The following is a 21,552-nucleotide window of genomic DNA, read 5'->3' on the forward strand; positions in this document are numbered from 1 at the left end:
AAATGTATCATACACTCGTTGTCAAGTAAAAATAAAAGTATTTAAATTGTTCATCCAAAAGTCTTATTTCGATGACTAATATGAAAAAGATATTTTTAGATAAACATGAATGCTCTTTTAATACAAATATTTAGAATGGCCCTACACTTTCAACGATGTCAATTTCCACAACAGATTAAGGTTGTCCATCTCAATCTGGTTATTGAAATTTTTCCGATTATCCAACACTATAAACAACATAATTTTCAACTTTATTTCATATATATATTGTGCTATATTAGCTTTTAAGAATACAGATGGTAAACACCTTCATAATAGTACCAGTAACAAAACAATGGCTGTACAGTATATTGTTTAAATTTTGTGAGGGTTTAAATTCTGCTTTATATTGCAAATCAATTAGGGACGCAAATTTAAAATGTAGCGAAATATTAATTTACACCAGCCAATCGTATATGAGGTTTATTCATTGGTTTGGTCAAAATAAGCTGAAAAATTCATTGATTGGTCAATTTTTATCTAATAATAACTAATAACCAATCAAATCATTTAAATTTAAAAATTAACATAAAGATAACTTAACCAAGATTAATACAGTTGTCTGCTGATGTTTACTGTGATCACCAATCATTATACTTAAACTTGCAAAACAAGCCAAAACGAAAAAAAACAACTTGAAATTTCCTTCACAAAATTAAAACAATCAACAGAATACATACTCTCGAGGGCTCAGCACAAGATGAAGATGACTCTTATTCTTAATTATACAATGAAAACTACCAGTACTGGGACAAGCAAAGTTGCCAAAAATTCAAAAATAAACCCTGTTTGGAAGTACAAGCCAAGGGCCCATACAACAATGAACAAGAGACACAAACATATAAAAAACATATATATTTATATAATACAACCACAACAAATAAACACACACTTATCAAGATACATGTATTTTTACCGATAAATGATTGGATTGCTGCCTTGGAATGGTCAGTTAAACATCAATTCGCTGGAACCTGAGGCCCTAATTTCTTGAAACTTTATCATTTAAAAAGGTTTAAGTAGCTTATTTCAATTTGCCAAATAAATACTTAAAATTGATTATGATAAAAGAATCTTTTATTGTGATAAGCATCAAGATATTTCCTATTAAAAGTCTAAAATCTCTTAAAGGAGTAAATATTACGCAACTTATAGAAGATAAAAAAATAGTCAGCTTAGCTTTATCCTGTTATAGGGGAAGTTTCACAAAATTGTGGCCTGAGTCTACTGTGGGCGTTAACTAGATAGAGGTCATAACCTCTCTTGTGCTGAACCCTCAATACACAAATAAATACAAAGTGTAACAAAACAGTAAAAGGCGATTTTATCTATATAATCTAACAAAATGATACAAAACACTAAACAATGCACCAAATAAGTAGTCAGCTGCATAAAGTAGTCAGCTGCATAATGATATAACAAAGATATGATGGCACCAAATAAGTAGTCAGCTGCAAAATGATGTAACAAAGATACGATGGCACCATAAAAAGTAGTCAGCTGCATAATGATATAACAATAATATGATGGCACCATAAAAAGTAGTCAGCTGCATAATGATTTAACAATGATTTGATGTCACCAAAAAAAAAAGTAGTCAGCTGCACAATGATGTAACAATGATATGATGGCACCATAAAAAGTAGTCAGCTGCACAATGATGTATTAATGATATGATGGCACCAACAAAAGTAGTCAGCTGCATAATGATGTAACAAAGATATGACGGCACCAACAAAAGTAGTCAGCTGCATAACGATCTAACAAAGATATGATATCACCAACAAAAGTAGTCAGCTGCATAATGATGTAGCAAAGATATGATGGCACCAACAAACTTAAGGTAGTCAGCTGCACAATGATTAAACAATGATATGATGGCATATAAAAGGAAGGATTCACTTAAAAATCTGAACAATATTATCACAGGGCAAAATTGTATACACACAGGTAAACGGCAATAAGCATAATGATTATGGAATTGAATGAACAAACTATGGCCGAAATGGACACAAGCAAAATTCACCTTATTTGCTGAATACTTGCACTTAAACAATGGATTTTCATTTATTATGAAGTTAATTTCTAACTCAAACTCGGTATCAAAAAATAAATTATTTACCTTATAGTGTTTTGTAACTGAGTGCATAATAAATACAAATAAACTTCAGTTTCATTTCAACAAAAAATTTCCCCAGACAAATCTAAAATAATCATAATAATTAAAACTATAACTATCACACTCATGGCCAAGTATTGTTTCCTTTTCTAATTAATTATCCTTAAATCTCTCCAATACCAATTGCCTTAAATATTTGATAATGCAATTACCAGATAGCTGAAACAATATCTCCTGAACCTATCAGCTAAATACAAAGTTGAGAACAATATTAAATGCACGTCTATTCTACATGAAAGCTAATATCATCCAAACATGATTATTGTTCACATTATTTCTAGAAAATCTATACAAATCAATGCAAAGTAAACATTCATCTACAATAATGCTAATCATCAATGGTGAAATTATTCATTTTTTGTCCTTTGTAATCATTAAATCTATCCAATAACAGCAATAATGATTTAAATTAATAATAATAATAATAATAATATATATATATATTAAAACAATAATAATAATAATTATTATTATTATAATAAAAATAATAACAATAAAATCTGATATACAATATTCAATGAGTGTTTGACAAGCTCTTGATGATAAAAATATCATGAACTTTGCGTAGAATATAAGATGGCAGTGAAATTCTATAACCAGAAATTATCTATGGCAACAACTAAACAATGAATGATAATCAAGAGGCAGTGAAACACTACTGGTATGTGTATGTGTGGACTACTTTTTGTGCACTATGTAATCCTGGGGGTGAATTCAATAACACTACTGGTACATGTATGTGTGGACTACTTTTTGTGCACTATATCATCCTGGGATGAATTCAATAACACTACTGGTACATGTATGTGTGGACTACTTTTTGTGCACTATATCATCTTTGGGCTGAATTCAATAACACTTCTGGTACATGTATGTGTGGACTACTTTTTGTGCACTATATCATCCTGGGGGTGAATTGAATAACACTACTGGTACATGTATGTGTGGACTACTTCATTGCACTATATCATCCTGGGCTGAATTCAATAACACTTCTGGTACATGTATGTGTGGACTACTTTTTGTGAACTATATCATCCTTGGGCTGAATTCAATAACACTACTGATAGGTGTATGTGTGGACGACTTTTTGAGCACTATGTCATCCTGGGACTGAGTTCCATACCCTTATTCCAAGATCTAACTTAAGTTTAAGAGTAGAATCTGTGTGTTTTGATTGAACTGTAAAAATATCTGACAAATAAACTGAATTGAATCACTGGGGCATAGAATAATGATAAGAATACAACTGAATAATGCTCCAGGTATGTGTACATTGTACAATTTCAGAAGGATGTGTACTAACTATTGTAAGCACGAGGAAAATCATTTATGTGAGTATCAGCGAACAGCGAGCCTACAAGTCAGGCATGAGATTGGTTAATTTCAGTTACATATAGCTACAGATACATGTACACATCAAGTGTTGTATCCTCTTTAATTTCTAAAAATGATCTATTCATACAAGTTTTATTGCATAATTTTGCTGGCTATAGCACCCTTCTACTGGTCCCCGTAATTCAGAATGAAATAATTCATCAGATAGTAAATATATACAGAATAACAAGTTTTAAAGCAACACAATTGAACACAATTGTGTACCGGTAAATATATATACCCTTTTTGATATAAAATTTCTATGAATTGAAAAATGACATTCAGAAAGTAGTTCCTGACATACTTTCTAAGACCATAAAGAAGTTCCTGTTATACTTTCTAAGACCATAAAGTAGTTCCTGGTATACTTTCTAAGACCATAAAGTAGTTCCTGGCATACTTTCTAAGACCATAAAGAAGTTCCTGTTATACTTTCTAAGACCATAAAGTAGTTCCTGGCATACTTTCTAAGACCATAAAGCAGTTCCTGGCATACTTTCTAAGACCAAAAAGTAGTTCCTGGCATACTTTCTAAGACCATAAAGTAGTTCCTGGCATACTTTATAAGACCATAAAGCAGTTCCTGGCATACTTTAAAAGACCATAAAGTAGTTCCTGGCATACTTTATAAGACCATAAAGTAGTTCCTGGCATACTTTATAAGACCATAAAGTAGTTCCTGGCATACTTTATAAGACCATAATGTACTTCCTGGCATACTTTCTAAGGCCATAAAGTAGTTCCTGGCATACTTTCTAAGACCATAAAGTAGTTCCTGGCATACTTTATAAGACCATAAAGTACTTCCTGGCATACTTTCTAAGACCATAAAGTAGTTTCTGGCATACTTTATAAGACCATAAAGTAGTTCCTGGCATATTTTATAAGACCAACTAGAACTCCGCGAGTCGGATGTGTCGCCTGACAAATTATTTACTGTCGACATTATAGCTGTTAGATTGGCATTTTATTCATTCATAGAAAATGATGTTGCCATTTAACTTTCAAGTGTAGGTGGCATTTCATTGAATTTGGAGTGGTAGTTTCAGAGGAGATGTTTTTTTTTAAGCAAAACAGGAAGTCAGCCATTTTGTTGTTGTTGCTGTTGTTGTTGATCAATCATGACCCCTTGTTGTATTTTTGTAGAGGGTCACCCAAGGAAGCTTCATTCTTCAAGATATGCCCCGGACAAAACTTTAAGCATGAAAATTAACAAAGGGCAATAACTCTAAACATGTTGATGCAAGAGTCACGGTTTTTGTGCACTGCACTTTCCCTCAATCAGATATACCTACGGAAGAAGTTTCAGGTTGATACCTCTTACAGTTTACGAGATATGCCACAGACAAAACTTTAAGCAAGAAAATTAACAAAGGGCAATAACTCTAAAAATATGGCAGCAAGAGTTACGGTTCTTGTGCACTGCACTTGCCCTCAATGAGATCTATCTAGCTATGAAGTTTCAAGTTGATACCTCTTATATTCTTCAAGATATGCCCCGGACAAAACTTTAAGCATGAAAATTAACAAAGGGCAATAACTTTAAAACTAAGAAAGCAAGAGTTACTGTTATTGTGCACTGCACTTGCCCTCAATGAGATCTATCTAGCTATCTTATATTCTTCAAGATATGCCCCAGACAAAACTTTAAGCAAGAAAATTAACAAAGGGCAATAACTCTAAAAATATGGCAGCAAGAGTTACGGTTCTTGTGCATTGCACTTGCCCTCAATGAGATCTATCTAGCTATGAAGTTTCAAGTTGATACCTCTTATATTCTTCAAGATATGCCCCGGACAAAACTTTAAGCATGAAAATTAACAAAGGGCAATAACTCTATAAATATGGAAGCAAGAGCAACAGTTCTTGTGCACTGCACTTGCCCTCAATTAGATCTATCTACATATGAAATTTCAAGTTGATACCACTAATAGTTTAGGAGATATACCCCGGACAAGCGAAAATGGGACATGGACGCCGCCGCCGCCACCGCCGCCGACAAAAGTAACCCCTATATGTCGTCTTTTCAGGCGACACAAAAATGAACCAAGAATAAACATACCTTTAGGTAGGCTTTTAAACTTGATAAAGCACACACTAAAACATCCAACAAAAACCCCCACATATTTTTTAAACATCTGTCTATAAAAACAATAGGGTCGGCACCTTATCCACACGTAGGGTCAGGTAACCTTGACATAAGTGGGTTTTTTTTTAGGTTTAACCAAAAAGGGAATACCATCATGATTGAGTATTGACTTTCATATGAAAAGATGTAGGTGACATATATTGGTAAAAACTATAATATCAAAGACAATTTTTGCACCAGTGATTTTTGTGTGTGCAATTTACTGCCTTCTAAAGGCTGTTTCTCATTGAGAAAAAATGTCCACTTTTCCCAAAAATCGATTATTTTTTTCCCAATTTAATACATTCACATTATGTGAGTGAATAAAAAGCAATGCATTTCTTGAAAAATAAACACAATCTTGACTAGCTCTTTCACAGTATAAAAATATGCATAAACTGGTAAAAACTTGTATATTTGCCTTTATATTTGCTATTTTGATCTGATTTTGCTCATTTCTCAATCTGAACTTTTTTTCCCAACTTGCAAGGCAAAAAAAAAATCACTGTGCATTATTAATATTGATCTCTCAGAATCATATTGCACTTCATGATCATTGAAATAAACTTTACTGTTTATTTCTGCTAGTAAATTTAACTGATCATCAGTCACTAATTGTCAATCAAATAATTCATAAAAAAATGATTATCCTTCATACATAAATAAATGCACATTATTAAGTAATGTTTTCCACTAAATTAACCGAGATAATCTCACTAAATGATCTTTACAAGTTGCAATAATATTTTTGTCGCCAGTCGATTTCTTGTGTTTTTTTTTTAAATTGAGCTTTCTACCGTAAATGACTGGGTATTAGACGCATTTTTTTCCCTCAGATTTCGATGTAAAAAAATGCCTACGTATAATACCCAGTAACAACCTTTTGAACTTTTTTCTGAGGTCGATTTCAGGCCGAGAGTTTGTTGAGATTTATGTAGAAAGGGAAGTTACTCGCGTCATATTGATTGCGTATATACGGGTTAAAACGGCAGTTGAAGATCGGGATACGGTATATCGCAAGATGTTTATAATTTTAAAAAAATATTGTACGCTTTAAATTATTAAAATTATTCAATATTAATTTGAATAAAACAATAATTAAACATGCATATAAAAAAGCAAAGTTGGGCACTGTCAAAATATTTTTGTCAGTTGTACGATAAGGTGTGAAAAATTCGCACTGCCTTTAGACCTGTTTAACATACCAATACTACAAACTGATGCAATAATGGTCATGATTTTTCGCACTTTTCCATGTTCTTTTCTGTAGTTGTTGACACTTTGAGAACAAGCCCGTACAATATAAAGTTTTTGTATACAGTAACTTCCCTATTCATTCTCGACAGGTTATCGTTTACGATATACTGTCTGAAAGAAATCTTACAAATAGTCATAAAAGGTACATTTCAGTGCCATCCAGAAACAAATTGTCACACTAAGTAATTTTTCAGTGCCTATCCTAACATGAAACGAATAAAAATGAAACATATTTTGCATTATCATCGTATGGTTTTAAAGATAACCATCACCATTTTCACGATTTTTTTTTTCGTCACTGTCAACAAACATGGTGGCCAAGATTAGCAGACAATTTTGACATATTCTCTATGCGTCCTTTAACCCAAAACTTAGATTAAAAGTTTTTTCTCAGATTTTCACGGATTTTTTTGCCTGCGTCCAATACCCCCTATCGTCTTATACCCAGTCATTTACGGTAAGTGCTCATTTAACTCTAGTATACATGTTAATAATCATCAACTCAATAAATAAACTCAACTAGACTCACAAATAACATGTCAAGTCAATTATGAAAGATCAAAATATGCTTCACAGATACTAACCATTAATTATAACCCTTTATGCCATAACAATAAATAAATTCATTTAAAAATCTTGTTCAATATTGGTCCCTAAAATAAATGTTTTACAAATATATAACAAAACCATTTGTAAAAAACATAGAAACAAAAATTGTATAACTACCACACAATATTATGAATGTTAAAGCATTATTTATTCATCTATTTCTCCTAGCCATCAAAGATTGACGCCAACTAATATGTTTAAGTTTACTATCACTTAGTTTGTAATGTGATGTCAAGGATGATAAAATTCACAAAACCATACATGCTTTGTTGCTCTTACTAAATTATTCACTTTAATAATGAAAACATGACATTGCTAACAATACAGTGTGGGAGTTATACTGATGTTACATTCTTACTAGAGTATTGTAACTTCATTTGGGCCACTCTTCATTGATTTTTGCTTCACTGAGCTGCCGACCATAATTTGTCAAAACAAAAGGTTGAACAAAACTGGAAATCCCTCCCTTTTTTAAGTCTACTTTTCTAGCAATTGTCATACTACATAATTATACAATATTTAAAGTCTGAACGATTTTTTCAGCATTTTCTATTTTTCACAAAATGAACTATCTCATGTCAATTCTTGTACAGTATTGAGTTTAATTAACTATGTTAAAGAATACAATTAAGTTGTAAGTCTTAATTGTTTAGATTACCAAAAATCACTTTTCTTACTTTCTTAGTGTTCAGCACCAAATGCCTCGCAAATGCTTCCATACTTTGTGCCCAGTGTGCATGCATGTGAGATTCAAAATTTAACTCCCTTAATTAAAACTAATTAAAGACTAAATGGAAATTTGGTGGTGGTTTTCCTCAGTGGCTTTCTAAATAAATACATGAATAAATATGAACCCTACCGATGACCCCAATGGCAGAGACATTAGCCCGAGAACAAAACATTTGTAATGGTCAAAATCAGTGAAACAGAAAAAAACAAAAAAACAAAAACAGTGGCTTAATAAAAGTAATTTCAACAAATTTCATAACAAGATTGTATATTGAGTATTTAGAACAAAAACTTAAAAAAAAATTGCTATTAACAAGAAACACTAAAATTTGAAAAAATGTAAATGGCAACAAATAATTGATGAAGTGTATGCATTCATAAGTCCTTTAATTTCCCTAGGTAGGTAATCAAAAACAAAAAAAGAAAGATTATCTTTCAAATAATGTTTTTCTTTATTATATGCTTACGTTTCATTTCAGTTTCACTTAAAAATTAATTTAATATTTTTTCCAATACTTTTCGTTGCATTCATGTTAAATTATGAAGAAAATTTATCATTACATGTAATTTAATATACATATAAAAAACAATAAATAAATGTTCATTTTTTTCATAGTAATGATATTCATGTTAGACTACATTGAATAATGATAGAAATGCTGTGTAGCATTTTTTACTATAACAACAAAACATATATAATGTTTTGTTATTTTTTAGGCCAATTTTATCATTTTTACTCATAAAAAATCGATAAAAATTTACAATAAAGCAAATGAGTAAAACTTAACACTATCTTACAAGATTTTTTCAATTGCAGAGAAATCACCAAAAGCCCATAACTTTACAATGCATGGATTATTCATTTTGTACATGAGGTAAACACAGAATAGTTCTTAATATGGTCTATTTATGTTAGTGTTTTATATTAGCTGGATATAAGACAATTGAATATACTGATTTTTACCAATAGAATTGAAGTAAAACAACAGTATTTGAACTTTATAAGTCACAAGTTTTATCAATAAAATATCACTATTTAGGACCACAAATTAAAAAAAGTACAATTTTTTAATAATTAATAACGGAATCATTAGGCACTTTTGAGCTTCTTTGCATCTACACATAGTAGTTTTAAAGAGTATGCAATAACAACCACTGTATTGACCGCCAACACAATCGCAAGCCTTCCAACACTCGACCCTGCACTAGGAAACTCCCAGCCCGGCAGTAGGTTTGGTTCCCTTTCTCGCTTGTCAAGGAGAATAGCGTGCATCTGGTAAATGGTTCCCAGAATTACAGACATATGGAACCATTGGTGACTGTGACCAATGATGTCGAAACTGCCTGGAAACAGTCGCTCGGGAAAATGGGCGCTGTACAGGAAAGCTGATACGTACATTAAAACTATGCTCATCAAGTGATAGTATGTTGAACTTAAGTCACTGTCTTCTTGTGTTCCACACAGTAAGCGATACGCCAAAGGAAGAGTTGCATATATAAAAGGCCAGCCAAGAGAAGTAAGGCGCATAGCTTTCCTTGTTTGGCTAAGAGGCATGAATCTTGTTTTACACGCAATAAAAATGCACAAAAGAGAGTTCACAAAGGCACCTGTCAGATACCAATTTCCAAAACTTGTTGCTCTTAGATCGGAAGGAAAACAATACGCTCGAATTGCAATGGCACCGCCGAAGGCTGAGGCCGATATTGCACTGTAGTCCAGAAAGAAACATATGTGACGAGCGTTGTCTGACATGGTGTTAAATGTGTGGGCCATTGCACTAGCCAGGGGGTAGATACAGCACATGCACATGTAGGCAAGCAATGGCCATGAATAGCTATCATGACGGAAATCCAGTGTCACTGACGAGTCGCGCAGTACCCACATGAAGTACCATGATGGCAAAAAGTGGGTCCAGAAATTCAGAGTCTCATTTGTGGCATCGAACAGGCTCAGGACACACTGGAATGGTGAGCTTTTTGGACTACGGTAACCCTTGACGATGAAAGACTCATGGAAGTGTTCAGGCATCTGGTCCTTGTGGAACAGCGGACCGCTCAGCCCTGTTGACCCCACGACAAACATGGCCGATGGTGACGGAATTAGGTAGCAACCATTGTGCATTAGCCTGAAAGTATAGAAAAAAACTGTCAGACAGGTTACGCCCCCTTTAACTTAGAATCCTGGATTCACCTCTGGTAACTACACATACAATATAAAAGACATACAATATAAAAGAGTTTTAAACAGTTAAATCCATCAGCTACAATATATTGATGAAAAAGCAAAGACATTTGATATCAGTTGATTTACCTGAAAGATTAATGACCCTAAATTTATTTTGTTGCCTGTACATACCCTAATTACTCTATTTATTCCCCAGAAAAAGGTCAACACAATTAGTCCAATAAACAAAGGCTCTTCATATATGAATATATTCCATTTATTTCACAGAAAATTCATCAACAAAATATGTCCAATTATAGCTCTATGCAAAAACTCTTCACATATGAATATTTCCACATTTCACAGACAATTCATCAACACAATGTGTCCAATAAGGTTTAAGCAAAAGTTCTTCACACATGAATATATTCTCCATTTATTTCACAGAAAATTCATCAACATAATATGTTGCATCAGCTCTAAGCAAAAGCTCTTCACTTATGAATATTCTCCATTTTTAATTTCACAGAAAATTCATCAACATAATATGTTGCATTAGCTCTAAGTAAAAGCCCTTCACGCATGAATATTCTCCATTTATTTCACAGTAAATTCATCAACATAATGTGTCCAATAAGCTCCAAGCAAAAGCTTTTTACACATAAATATTCTCCAATTATTTCACAGTAAAGTCATCAACATAATACGTTCCATTAGCTCTAAGCAAAAGCTCTTCACACATGAATATTCTCCATATATTTCATAGAAAATTCATCAATATGTCCATTAGCTCTAAGCCAAAGCTCTTCACATATGAACGTTTATGAAAGTTCTGCATAAAATGAGATAGATAGAGAGGGATAGAAGTAAAAACGCATATCATCATGGATAACGATTCAATTTTCCCGAGCCACAAGAATATTGGAGAAAAAAACAACAAATTGTCATCATATCAGCCCAAGTATCTATGGCAACATTCTCAATTCCAGACATTACCTAGTCCACAGTCACGGAAACATGACATGTCATGACATTCAATCATTTCCAATAAAGGATATTTTGATTTTAGATATGATAAATGTAGAACACTTGATCTATCGATACATGTATTTTTGGCTCAATTAATCATCCTCTTAATAAATGACAATGAGTAATTTCAGAAGTACATAACAGGACATTCTTGGCTTTGGCGAGTTCATTTGTTTATATTTACGAATAAAAAATAAACAACTGGTTGAAATAGGCCTCGTGAAAGCTTCAGTATCCAGCTGTGTTATCAGTTATTTTTTCAGTTTTATCTAAACAAAATGTCTCTCAGGGTAATTGTGTACTGTAATGTTACGGAAAAGGTCACCGATTGCAGAACCAGAATATTCTGGTTTGATTTTGGTATTTTAATTTTATTTACCTTTTTTTTATTACTTTTTTCTATTTGAATACTGAAAACACTCTAATACTAGAAGTGTTCTGGTAAGAACTTGAACAAAACACACACAAATTCTAAACTTAAATTGGTTAGATTGTAAAGTAGTATCATAAGTTGTCCGTCTCTCTCCCAAAAGGTTGTGGGTTAGATCCCCACCATGGTCGGAGTATTCTAGTGGTATATGTGTCCGCTAACCACCAAAGAGGTCATGGGTTGGGTCCCCACCATGGTAGGAGTATTTTAGTGGTAAAGGTGTCCGCCTACCACCCAAGAGGTCATGGGTTCGATCCCCACCATGATAGGAGTATTCTAGTAGACTAGGTTTCTGCCATCCACCCAAGAGGTCATGGACTCGATCACCACCATGATAGGAGTATTCTAGTGGACTAAGTTTCCGCCATCCACCCACGAGGTCATGTGTTCGGTCCCCACCATGGTAGGAGTATTCTAGTGGTATATGTGTCCGCAATCCACCAACGAGTTCATGGGTTTGATCCCCACCACAGTGGGAATCTTCTAGTAGATAAGGTTTCCGCCATCCACCCAAGAGGTCATGGGTTCGGTCCCCACAAGGGGTAACTTTCTCATAACCTCCAAAAAATGAGCGTCAGTACTGATTATACACAGACTAAAACCAGACTCAAGAGAAATTTTACAAGCCATCAGCTTTTTCACTATCAAGCTAAAAAAATTAGTAAAAACTAAATTCCAAATATCCATCTTATAAAATAATAAACATTAAATGAAGTTAATTACTTTAATTGGTGCATTAGAATTTACCAATCCGCCTGACTGGAACCATTTTTTAAAGCCTCTCACTAAGTCAAGGTTTGCCAAGTAATGTTACATTTACTTAAGACGGACACAAGATAGCATTAAGTTCTATTCCAGAACCATTCAATACCAGAAATAACCAACCAAGATAATTATTTATTGCAATTCAATATCAAAATGTCATGATTTATATTCCAGACTCGGAAAACAGTCATAATTCTTCATTGAAATTGACAATAACATATTTTCCCCAAATGAGGAATGCTATATTGGGAGAGATGATGGTTATTTTCCATTATGATTGCATGCATGATCTTTATGATTTGTTGTTGAAACATTTCTCAATTGATGTTCTTTATATACATCTATGTGTATGTCGTAGTTGAAGACCAAATTGTAAACAGGATATTGATGTAACAGTGCCTAAATGTGAATGTTATCAACTTAAACTAAAGTTATTATTATTGTTATTATTATTATTATCTATTATTATTATTATTATTATTATTATAATTATTGTTTTCATAATCATTTTCATTAGTATCATTTGTATTATTCTTCTCCTTCTTCTTCTTTGTATTATTATTATTATTATCATTATTATTATATTATTATTATTGATATTATTATTATTATTATTATATTTTTATTTTTATTATTATCATGATTAATTAATTATCATATTTCTATGATTATTAATTATCATCATCATCATCATCATCATCATCATCATCATCATCATCATCATCATCATCCATTCAGCCACCAGCTCGAGCATCTGGTGTTCAAGTGTTGCACAAATTTAACAATAGTTGTTCAAAACTTAAATTCCCGTGGAAGCTATTAAAAGTATGAGTGAACTTACTTAGTATGACATCTAGGCACCCATTCATTTTGTACATACTTGGCAAAATCAACAAACATTTCATAACAGTACTTGATATACCATTATTCCCCGGACTTCCTTATACACTCTTCTAAATTGTTCAATAGGCGTTCATTAAAACAATGACAATGCTGCTCGACAAAATGAGCTAATCCTTAGACAATCCTTTCTATTTCGCTTTCGAAGAAATATTGCTTAAATTAACAGGAAACAACTGACTATTGATTTTAGTCCATGCATTATCTAAGTTCTTAATCGTTTGTTAAGATCAGACTATTATGAAGCTTAAATTACAAATGTAACTAACGTTATTTGTATGAAACAAATTTGTAATAACAAATGTTACTTTGACGTTCCTATAATCTTGTCTCATTACTATGTTCAGTCAAAACTATATTGTGTTTGTAAATATTCATTCTCATGTATAATATCATGTACATCTTAAGCCAATGAAGGAAGTAAAGCATTTTATATCATCATTATGATGATGATGATGATGATGATGATGATGATGATGATGATGATGATGATGATGATGATGATGATATGATGATGATGATGATGATGATGATGATGATGATGATGATGATGATGATGATGATCATCATCATCATCATCATCATCATCATCATTGTCCATCATCATCATCATCATCATCATCATCATCATCATCATCCTTGTCGCTGATTGGTCTTCATCATCATTACCATCATCATTATTATTATAATCAAATTAAATTGACAAATATTTATAAACATTAAAAATATAATAAATATTTAAGTCTTCATATTCTTGACTTTAATACTTTTTCCGACTAAAGCTGTGTTTTATTCAGATATCGGTAAACTATTCCAGCTCAGTAATATCTAAATTGAAAATATTCTAAAACCTGTCTACATCCTTTTAAACCTTTTACCAATTATGCAGTCTAAACTATATTGTATCCAACATTAGAATCCACTTTCAATAAAAATATGTTTTGAATAAATAAAAAGCTTAAAGCAACCATTCAGTCCAGCATGTTGCAGGGTATTGAGCCGACAAATTGGTCGAGTGTGTTGCAATGTATTGAGCTGGCAAATAAGTCCAGTATGTTGGAATGCATTGCCAGCCGACAAAAAGCATTACATGAGCAGATGGTTTTCACTGTTCAATATGTCAATCTTTAATTAACCGTTGGGCTTACCTAACATAGGATCTCAGGAGCTTTATTTGGGTTCTATGTGAGAGTTTTGTCAGGTGATAACGGGCGATTGTCAATATGGAGGAGCTCAATAACTGTCGCAATACTCTTAATGAACCTAGGAGCAAGTTCAATAATTACAGACGGCTGTCGGATGTAGATTCCTTTACAGAATATAAATGGTCCACAGCCATGCCAACAATTTTAGGAACTTGAGCATTCTTTACTATAAACAGGAACAACAAGAGCAAAACAAGCTCATACTTACACTTGTCTGTTTTTCTAAAAACAGCATTCTCTTGAGATGTGATGAAAGCATAATTTTCAAAATCTATATTATAATTCCATAAGACAAATAATCTGTTTTTGTGGTGAAGCCCGAAACAGTCCACAGTTACCGTATTTATTCACAATTCTCAAACTTGTCAAACAATACAGTGATTTTATCAACCATTTACTTCAGCTTACTATTGCTCCACTTTCGTGAGTGTTTTTAAGCAGAAAAGGTTTAAGTACATTTACCTTGATAATTACTTTCATATACAAGGTGTTTCATAAAAAAGTACTGTGAAATCATAAATATTCATGGGATGGTAATTTTCGTGGATTTCGTGGGTTGGCTTATATCCACAAAATCATGATCGCAACAAAAAATTTACCTTTGATTCTGATAATCATGCTGGCTATGTGAAAGGGTATACTACAATCCATCCATCCATCCATCCATCCATCCATCCATCCATCCATCCATCCATCCATCCCATCCAATCCCATCCATCCATCCATCCATCCATCCATCCATCCATCCATCCATCCATCCATCCATCCATCCATCCATCCATCCACATCAACATCCACATCCATCCATCCATCCATCCATCCATCCATCCATCCATCCATCCATCCATCCCATCCATCCATCCATCAGTCCATCCCATCCATCCATCCATCCTCCTGTACTGTCGAACCCTTTACAGGGACGTAGACATTTCTATGCGCGTCAAGCCACAAAGTATGTATATACTGTTACATGTATATAACCAGATTGCTCTATGTACAAACCTGGTTATCAACATACACAGAAAACAGTTGAACAATTTAATGATTGTTTACCATCAGCCAGAAGGATTATAGATATCTGGGAATACTTATAAAACAACATTACGAGAAAACTATTGATGACTTAATTATTGTTTATAATGTATTCTCGTTTGTTTACTCTTTGCTTTTATAATTCAACAATTTTAAAAGCCAAATATGTACCTGCAAAGGCTGCTTTTAAAATTCCTCCCTATTGAATTCATTTCTTAGCAATATTCCATGAGTGTGTTCCAAGTTATGGCCTATTTTAAAACTTTTAAAACTTTCAGATAGCTTCGTCTTTAAAAGCACATTAGATATATATTTTAAACTTTGAACGTTTTTCATTATATTTTAAACTGTCAATGTTTTTCATTTGTATAGTAAAATGATGATATGCATAAACATCTTATATGAACATGCACTGATGGGTGACTGCCCTTCTTTGAAGCACATCAGTTACAAGCAATGACTGCAGTATACAACAAAGATTTAATGCCCTGCAACATCAATCAAGCCTATACATGTATAACTATAACTAGTCCAAATTAAGCCTGGAGCAATGCATACAATTACCATCATTGATTTAACTTAACTTAAAGATGCACTCTTACTCACCAAAAAGATTTACCACCATTTATTCAATTGTTTTGATATACAAAAAAGGATGAATAAATGTTGAAAACAATGATTTTCATGAAGGATACCGAGTTTAATTTGAAAGAAATGTGCAGAGAACATGGTATTACAGGGCTTCCATTAAGAATTTGAAACTGGAAGTATGAACTTCCTGTCCATCAATTTTGGAAGTTTTTCACTGAAATGTGGAAGTTTAAGTCTCCCAAAAACAAGATCTTTTTCCACTATTTTTCAACTAGTATGTTAAAAAACATATAAATTGCGACCTTAACATACCAAATTCAATGACTTATACTATAATAATTCATTGTACTTAAAGACAGATTGAAAGTGTGACTATAAAAGTAATATTGACACATTATCTTGATATTTTGAACTTCCAATCTTTCTACTTTGGAAGTTTTCTTCAAAATTATGGAAGTTTTTGTACTTCCAAGGAATCGATTTTGGAAGTTTGAACCAATTTCTAGGGAGTAATATACTTCCAAACTTCCTTTAATGGAAGCCCTGGTATTACTTCCTTTAAATGCACCTATTAAATACACCATTACAATCTTGTTATCAGTAAATAATATTTTCCATAAATGATAAATGCATAATTTAGTAAGTAGTTAATGTTTATCACTCAAAATTATGTAGTTTATACACGTGTATGTATTAATTGTGAATAAGACTGTCACTTTAAAGGAATAAAGTCTAGATTAAATTGCACAAAAGAAACATATTTATTTGAATGCATTTAAAATTATGATGAACTCATTTGACTTCAATGATAAAAACAAAAAAGGTATGATTTGTGTACACATAAAAAGATATTGGCCTTAATAAATGGGGTTTTTACTTAAAAGCTACATGGCAACAAAATCCCCAGTTAAAAAAGTGCCAAAATATCAGCCATATTTTTTTTTTTCTAGCATTGAATATATAAACACCCTTCAGCCTTTTCAGAGTACTTTTTATCATCAAGTATTTCTTTCAAACACTTTTTTTTCTCATTTATTTTCAACATATATCATATTTACATAATATATCATAAACACATATATGCCTAAACATCTCTATGCTGTATTGAAACAATTTTCTATCACACACACACACGCACGCACGCACGCACACACGCACGCATGTACACACACACACACACATAAACACACAATAACGCACACACACACAAAGTATATATATATATGTATCAACTTAACATTTTTGGCAGCTCAGCCTGATTCAATGCATATTTTTCTCCTGTGACGCCCTGCTCTTTTTTATATTCTGCTTCTTTTAAAACTGCACTCTCACAGATTGAACGTTTTGACAACATTTTTTTTTGTCTTGGAACGAGCCAATTTTTGCAAAAATCCATGGAAACCAGTGATATAAGACTGCTGACAAAAAATTAAATCACAGATTTTTTACGGTTTAAGCTATAAAACATTAACTTTCGAACAGAAATATGCAAATCTTTGATCTGATCTTTTGCCAGCAATCTTATATCATTGGTTTGCAAATATTTATGCAAAAATTTGCTTTTTCCAAGACAAAAAATAAAAAAGTTATAATAACGGTAAATCTGTGAGAGTGCAGCTTTAAGTGAGAGTCACTGACAAACAAAATGCTTATTTCACCTTTTACATGTATCTCCTGAGGAAGATGGTTTGTCATTATTAGTATCTTTGTGACAACATTGAGGGACTCAAGCATATGTACCACAGATTGATTGACAGTTTATTGTTCCCTTGCTAGATCACTGACCTGCTTTATTCCAGGCATTTTTCCTCCAGTGGTATCACCGTTTATTCTCTCATGCTGAACATAATGGCTATTGCTGAACAAGTACAATGACCTGGGTTGAGTTTCATAAGCTGTTCACTATCAAACCCAATTAATTGATGCAATGGTGCATACTAGAAAGTGTGAACTAGGTTTTTCTTTTCTTTTGATTCAGGTCGTTTCTTATGCAGGGCGCGACACTAATGGTAACCAGGTGCCCCGAGACACCCAATTTTCTGACAGGTTTACCACAGCCAATTTGCTGTGGAACCCACCCGGTTACCAGATAAAAGCTCTTTGCCACTATTAATATCATATATATATATTTTATTTATATATATTTTATATTTTATATATATTTTAATTTTTGTCCAATTAAAAACAAAAATAAATACAAAACTATGCAATATCAAAAAATAAACAATCTCTGCATATGTATTCCAGACGCACACTACATGATCTAATACCATTAAATGTACTCCAGGTCGGGGTTCTCTGCAGTATCTGTTTAATTTAGTACAGTTCATACAGAGAAGCCGGTCTCTGTTAAAAACCCTGTGTTTATCTGATGTTTAAGATAATTGTCAGCCCTTAATTATTAGAATAATCAATAAATAATGACATTATTTTTAATAAAGTCGAACCAAAGTAACAGACCGGTTCCGTTTTTTTAATTTTAGTATGACCGAGGATTCTGCAACACATTTTCACAATGTGAACTATGTCATTTATTTTTTTGCAATGTGGCCATTTGCAGTGCTTCAGTGATATTTCCCTAATTAAAAAAAAGCTTGATGAGGCAAGGCTTCAAAAAGACTCTAGATCAAATTTATTTTAAAGCAATAAATTATATGTTCAAAAACATGCACTTTTTTGCTGAACATTTTCAGGACACCATGGTGACACGGTGCAACTAGATTTCGGGGCAGGTGATCCTGTGGGTCACCGGATAAAAATATAAATGTCACGCTCTGTTACGTAATGAGAACTCTCACATAAAATTATGTAGTACTTTTGCTCCTTTCGTTTTGAAATGTTAAAGCTTCTGAGCGTGGATAACACTACTTTCCAGATTGTTCAAAACTTGCAACAGTTTTTACGAAAAGAGTTCGTAGAATGACCAGTTTTGCACGATTTGACTTGGCAGTGTAACGTGCGAGTACATCAAACAAACACTGTGATAGTCAAGCTTTCTGGCGTAATGAAACAAACACCAACAGATCCCTTCAGGGAAAAGCACGCTCGACCCTGAAGGGGTCCAATGGTCTTTATATACACTTCTCTATTCTCACATAGCCCGGGCTTTGCTAATTTGCATATTACCAACCAAGTTTACATCGGGTATGAATGTACTTCCGTTTTATACGGAACATTATTATGAATGCATCTTCGGCCGCTTACAGCGGACCGTTACATTACTTTCCCCTTCGAGAAGACTCGTCCCGAGTCTTGGTCTGGGACTCTTTAAGGATAAGGCAACTCCGTTCCATGAATTATTTATCTTATCTTTCAACAACAACCCGGTCCACTCGTCAGCTATTAACTATACAATACGTCAAAGCTGAGCTTTTCAGTAAATATAGTTAATATTTTAGATAAGCAACTACAAAGTTCAAGTTGATTAATACCAATTATTTCTTTGATGTAAGCCGGCAGTTGTCTACCACCGCTGCCACTATTTGTAACGTGCGAGCCAAACAAACAAACACCAGATAGCCGAGCTTTCTGGCGTAATGAAGCAAACACCAACAGATCCCTTCAGGGAAAAGCATGCTCGACCCTGAAAGGGTCCACTGGTCTTTATATACACTAACTTTTCTATTCTCACATAGCCCGGGCTTTGCTAATTTGCATATTACCAACCAAGTTTACATCGGGTATGAACATACTTCCGTTTTATAGGGAACATTATCATGAACGCACCTTGGTCCACTGTAGGCCGCTTACATAGTCCACCTAAATGGCCGTCAACCAGTCTTTTGACAATTTTTAGACTATGGCAGACTGGTGACGTCCATCATCCCAGCAAAAAGTAGCAAACGGGCCTTGCGCAGAGGATCCTCGCGGCCACAATTTTTAAATTATCTTTGTAATAAATTCAAATTTCTACGAAAATATCATTGCCTACTATCAAACACACATTTATTTATGTCATTATGCCAAAAAAAACATGTTCAGATACCATAATGCACTTACATGCATCGATTGTATCCATTAATCTGTAAATCTAGGACAAATCTGACAGGTTGTGTACATGTATGAAACAGGGTAGAGGATTTCGAATATTTTGGTCGTTAATAGGCTCGGTTAAATAACACTATTAAAATGTAACCATTTCAATGCGCTGAACGCTAACGTGTTTGATGGGTCAAGTTGGGAGAAGTTGATGATGATGATGTTCGTGATGATGATGATGATGATGATGATGATTAGGTATCACCATTTTTGAACACTGTTGCGTTGCTCTGCACAATACATAGAAAAGCGAGGATAACTGTGACTGCGCACAGGGTTAACCATCATTGACGGATGGGTACAAATTTATTCGATAAAAATCAACATGTATAAAAATGGTGGACTGCTACGCTCATTTCGTGACCCAGAGTATATTTATGTGAAAATAACGACTCTAACGACAAATCCAACCCAGTTAAGATCACTGTTAGGTACATTTGTAACAATTATATCATTATTAATCAACATCGATGCATAATATTACTATATATTGTTTCGTCCAGTGTTAAATGGTAGAGAGTTGTAGCGTTACAGGGATACACATGAAATGTTAAAATAATAAAAATGTATCCCTGATCGCTCATTATTGTAGCTACCGCTTACAGTGGACCGTTACAGCAGGATCTCTTTTTATTTATGGTGTATCATTATTTATTATCAGGATTATTTTGGTTAACTTTTGAAGCAATATTGCCACGGTTTGTATGTGCGTGTCTCTTCCTACTCAACCCTACCTGATTACCGAATATTATACAGCAGCTGTGCAATGCACCCATTTTAATATTATTTTTTTTAAAAACCCAGCATTATTATCACTTTTCTTAAAATCTTCTGAAAAAAATGAATAATCATTTTACCTTTCTCAGTATCTCAATTAAACAGAAATAGTTGAAGTTCAGAGTGACACTTGCCACAAGCAGCTTATACGTGAAATTTAATTACCGGTACTCACTTCTGATATTCGAGATCCGTACCCGGAAACGTTTTTACTTCCGGAGCAGACAACAGTTTCCCCCAAATATCTTACTCAGTGATTTCCCCTGACAATTTCCAGGTACAATATTTTTCATACCACGCCGT

The 21,552-nt window shown here is 33.3% G+C and overlaps 1 protein-coding gene across 5 annotated transcripts; it reads right to left on the minus strand.

Moving 5' to 3' along the window:
* Positions 1-239: 239 nt before the first annotated feature.
* Positions 240-21,448, minus strand: LOC128240757 (membrane progestin receptor gamma-like). Of its 5 annotated transcripts, none has more exons than XM_052957581.1 (2): positions 21,425-21,448; positions 240-10,444 (listed from the first exon to the last, which is right to left on the minus strand). In XM_052957581.1, the coding sequence occupies exon 2, from the start codon at positions 10,438-10,440 to the stop codon at positions 9,409-9,411; it is 1,032 nt and encodes a 343-aa protein (XP_052813541.1). In that variant the 5' UTR covers positions 10,441-10,444; positions 21,425-21,448; the 3' UTR covers positions 240-9,408. The 5 variants fall into 5 exon arrangements, with proteins under 5 accessions (XP_052813541.1, XP_052813542.1, XP_052813540.1 ...); XM_052957582.1 differs by having other exon boundaries at positions 21,330-21,438; XM_052957580.1 differs by lacking the exon at positions 21,425-21,448 and adding an exon at positions 16,015-16,214.
* Between the last annotated feature and the right edge of the window lie 104 nt (positions 21,449-21,552).

This window comes from Mya arenaria, chromosome 7, assembly GCF_026914265.1.
Source record: "Mya arenaria isolate MELC-2E11 chromosome 7, ASM2691426v1".
NCBI lineage: Eukaryota > Metazoa > Mollusca > Bivalvia > Myida > Myidae > Mya > Mya arenaria.